The following is a 4,346-nucleotide window of genomic DNA, read 5'->3' on the forward strand; positions in this document are numbered from 1 at the left end:
TTTTTTTTTAGTTTTTGAAGGACTCAAACCTGACACCTCCAATAGAATGTCCCAACTCCCAGATTATTAAATTCATTATTTCACCTTAGAATAGGAAAACTATAAAATGGAATTTCTAAATTATTACATATATAAATACATCATTTTTAACAGTCATGTTTGCTAGCAGAATTATGAAATAAAAACAAATTCTACATTCAAGGTACAAATGATAATGCTCTTTCAGGTTTTGTTTAGGATTCTACCCCATTGTTTCTTGTTTTCTACCCCTGTATTTAAAACATGCTCAAAGCCAAGAATTAACCATTTTTCTGCACTCAACAGTCACTGGTACCAGTCCTATACACAGTAGGTATCCTGGAATGGGCCCAGGACTTCCAAGATAGGGTATCTGACAACATGATTTAGGAAGGCTTAGGACTCTGAGTCATGCACCCAACACCGACCAGCCGGCACTGGCAGGTAGTTGTGTACTGAGCATGTCCAGCATGCACACAGACATCTCCTATTTGTTCAAATTGAGGTAAAACAGGCAAAAATACTTAATATCACAGAAGTTGCATAATTAAGACTAACTTCCTTTTGCTGCTGATTTTATATAAACTAATTTTAAAGTTATCTCAAAAAAATCCACTAAAAATTCCGATTTTAAGCATCCAAAAAGAAAGAAAAAAGGAAAAAAGTCATTCTTCCAAATTTATCATTAGCAAAAAATATTTTGAAATGAAGGAAAATATTTCTCCCAGAATCATGATTTTTGTATTCATTGTGATACAACATCTTATTATTTCATTTTTCAATGTTAGAAAGAACCACTCACTTCTAGGTACTATCTGATAATGTTTGAGATAACAAACAATACTAACAGGACTTATAAACAGGATTTTCTGACAGGTCTGCAAACATATCCACAATCTCAAGAACAAAAGACGGCTGGGAAGTAGCAATCATGATTAGTTTTCAGTACAAACATAGTTGACTCCTGGTAAATTTTCTATTGTTGTTGCTAAAATTTTAGTTCCAGGTCTCGTTAAAAAACAAAACCGAACTGGCAACAAGTCCCACTGATACTGTTAATACAACAATTATAACCCACTGCCAGTAGCTGTGTGTACTGTGTAGCTGTTTTAGTCAAGAAGCACTGATGGGCACATAAAAGTACAACTTTCAAGAATGGTACTAAGCATCATCAATGCTTACAAAATAAACAACAGCATTTAGAAAACACCAGCCCTTAGGAACGTTCTACTGTAATTTGACTCAGCAAAAGCATTTTGTTTAAAATATTACTTTCTCTCTGACAGTTTAGGAAATAAACTCCCAGTTGAGATAAGGAATTAATTCCTAAGCTGCATGGCAACGAAACACTAAGCTTGCTCTTTCTACCATATGGAAACAGTTCCAGGCAAACCAAAAGAAGAAGCCTACCAAGTCAGAGTGCTGTAACTGAGGTTCATCTCATACCCAGAAGCAGAAATCCTCAAAGCCACACCAGGAAGACCACCCAATTGTTCCACCACACAAAACCTACCCAAACACCTTAGTTCTGAGCTTACTATTCCAGAAGACAGGCTTCAGGGCACGCACAAGGTGAAGACGTTAGCAGGACAGGCTTCAGGGCACTCACTGAAAACTAACACTACAGAAGAAATGCCCCGAAGGACTCAGGGCTGCCCACCCATCCCTTACCACCCCCACCCAGAATATGTAAAAGCTCATGTGAAAGTTTTCTCTTATGCTAATAAAGACACACCACCTAGAGTGCTAAAACTAAAACTAGCAGCATTAAAGCAATAAAGGAAAAATATGAAGCCTACAGGAAAGAGTGAAATGCCTACTTAGAAAGGAAGAAAGCAGCAGAGACCCTTTGCCCGCGGGTGATGTTGGTAGAGGAGTGGTTGCATTAAACAACCAGATTTATCCACATTAACAATGCTTCTCCAAGACAAAGAATAAACTTGACCTTTCTAGTCAAAGGGGACAGAGAGGCCTCTTTCAGTCCTGGAGTTGAATGAGTTCAAAGACTGGCAATAAAGAAAAAAAATTAAAAAAAAAAAGAAAGAAAAAACAAAACAAAACCAGAAAAAGAATGCATTAGAGGCAGGATGGGAACAAGCCTGGCATTTATCGAACTGTAACACCGAGCTTCTCCAGCACACGCACACCCTTTTCTTGGTACTCTTGTCGAGTCATCCAGAAGTTGTCTTTGTCCTTCATGATGTCGGCCAGGACTGCGCCACCCAGGAACACCATGTGCTTTCTGCGGGGTGGATCTTCAATTCGTATCTTAAATTTCTGAAGAAGAAAAGAGAGTAATGAGATCATGAGTGCACAATGCTCCATTTCAGGAAGACTTCTGCATGTGTATCCTTGAATCTCTCAGCAGTCTACACAGGACAACAGCCGGGCCTGTCTCCTCAGACAAAGAAACATTTAGTAATTCCTCCCAAGTTCATGATTAGAGACAAGAATCTTAATTCATACCTGTTACCCAGATTAAATAAATCGTGCCAACCAATCACTGTACTAATAGCCCAAGAACCAGAAGCAAGACCATAACCAGTTTGCCTCAGTTCCTGAGCAGTCTTCTTCCAGGTCAAATTGAGTCACCATGACTCTAGTTCAGTGCAACACAGTAAAATTGAACTGATTGGTCTGGCATTGGGGATTGTCAGGGGTGGGGGTGGGGCTGGGGCTTGGGAGGTGGCTATGTCAACCTGACACAAGCTAGTTATCTGAGAGGAGAGAGCCTCAAGTGAGAAAATGCCTCCATAATACCTGACTGTAGGCAAACCTGTAGGGCAATTTCTTAATTAATAATTGATATGGGGCAGGGCAGACCATTGTGTGTGGAGTACCCTTGAGCTAATGGTCCTGTGTTCTCTAAGAAAAAACAGGGTGATGGCTGGAAGGTAGTGGCACAGGCAGGCTTTTAATTCCAGCAACTGGGAGGCAGAGGCAGGTGGATCTCTGTGAGTTAAAGGCCACCCTGGTCTACAGAATGAGTTCTAGGAAAGCCACAGCTATTACACAGAGAAACCCTGTCTTGAAAAATCAACAAAACAAAAACAAAACCCCAGGATAAACAACTCAATGAGCAGCACTATTCCATAGCCTCTGCATCAGTTCCTACCTCCAGGTTTCTGCTCAGTTTGAGTTCCTGACTTGGCTTCAATCAACAGACTGTGATTCACGGTGTGTGAGCCAAATAAACTCCTCTCCAAGCTGCTTTTGGCCATGGTGGTTTATCACAGCAAGAGTAGCCCCGAGACAGGACTGAAGTCAAGGCTTCATTCACACCAGTGCATGTGGTCTACCACTGAGATCCACCCCAGACCTTCCAGCTCCTTTCTAATATGCAAAACTCAGATTCTATTGTTTTAAATTCAAGTAAAATGCACTCAAAACAAATAAGGCCAGATAGGTTTGTAATAGATGGCTATGGTCCATTTTCTTTTTTCTTTTTCATTTTGGTTTGTTTTTGAGACAGGGCCTCACCATATAGCTCTGACTGCCCTGGAATTCACCAGGCTGGTTTCAAACTCACAGATTCTGCCTCCCAAGTGTTGGTTTAAGGACATGCACACTACACCTGTCTGTTATGATGTACTTCCAATATGAGGCACACTTAAAGATCACCAGAGTTACAGACAAGCAGGAGGTCCCTCCCATAGTCAGCTGGGTGGGTACCTGCTGTGTCAAAACTCTGAAAGTCCTATGCAGGCACATATATGACTGAGCCCATCATCACAAAAAATGGGAAGTCTCAAGCTCCAAATTATTCATTAGATAAGGCTGTGTATCTTAAACCAATGAGATGGAGAAGATGGGAAGTTCCCAGCCTATGGGAGACGAGAACAGATATGTTATCAAACTCCCAACAAGGTTGGGGCTTGTCTGGGATTTCTGTTTGGGAAGGCTCTTAAATCTTCAGAAAATGGAAGAGATTAAGTTTTCATTACTTGGTACCACCCAGGGAGAAGTGCAGCTTACTAGTCTTTTATAAACTTGGGAAGATTTCTAAGAACATAATAGGACAAAAACCAGTCTCAGTCCCTGGAGTCCCTGAAAACTTTTGGCACTTAAGGTTTTCACTTATTATTTTTAACTCACCGCGTACTAACAATCATGACTGTATGAGTGTTGAAATTAAAAAAATTTATTTTTACGAAAAAGGGAACTAGGAAGGAGCTAGAGAGATGGCTCAGAGGGTAAGAACACTAACTATTCTTCCAGAGTCCTGAGTTCAATTCCCAGCAACCACATGGTGGCTCACAGCCATCTATAATGAGACCTGGTGCCCTATTCTGTCCTGTAGGCAGACAAGGAAACTAACACTGTATACA

At 40.6% G+C, this 4,346-nt stretch overlaps 1 protein-coding gene across 1 annotated transcript in view; it reads right to left on the bottom strand.

The window, feature by feature from the left end:
- Nucleotides 1–1,910: 1,910 nt before the first annotated feature.
- LOC126495976 (actin-related protein 2-like) overlaps nucleotides 1,911–4,346 on the bottom strand; it is a gene marked incomplete at its 5' end in the record, with an annotated part of 17,356 nt that continues 14,920 nt past the window's right edge. The window contains one exon of the mRNA XM_050133573.1: nucleotides 1,911–2,295. Coding sequence (XP_049989530.1) covers nucleotides 2,125–2,295 — 171 coding nt within the window. The remainder of the gene's footprint in view (nucleotides 2,296–4,346) is intronic.

The sequence above is a fragment of the Alexandromys fortis genome, unplaced genomic scaffold (assembly GCF_014885135.2).
Source record: "Alexandromys fortis isolate MF-2015 unplaced genomic scaffold, M_Fortis_MF-2015_v1.1 scaffold_752, whole genome shotgun sequence".
Classification (NCBI taxonomy): domain Eukaryota; kingdom Metazoa; phylum Chordata; class Mammalia; order Rodentia; family Cricetidae; genus Alexandromys; species Alexandromys fortis.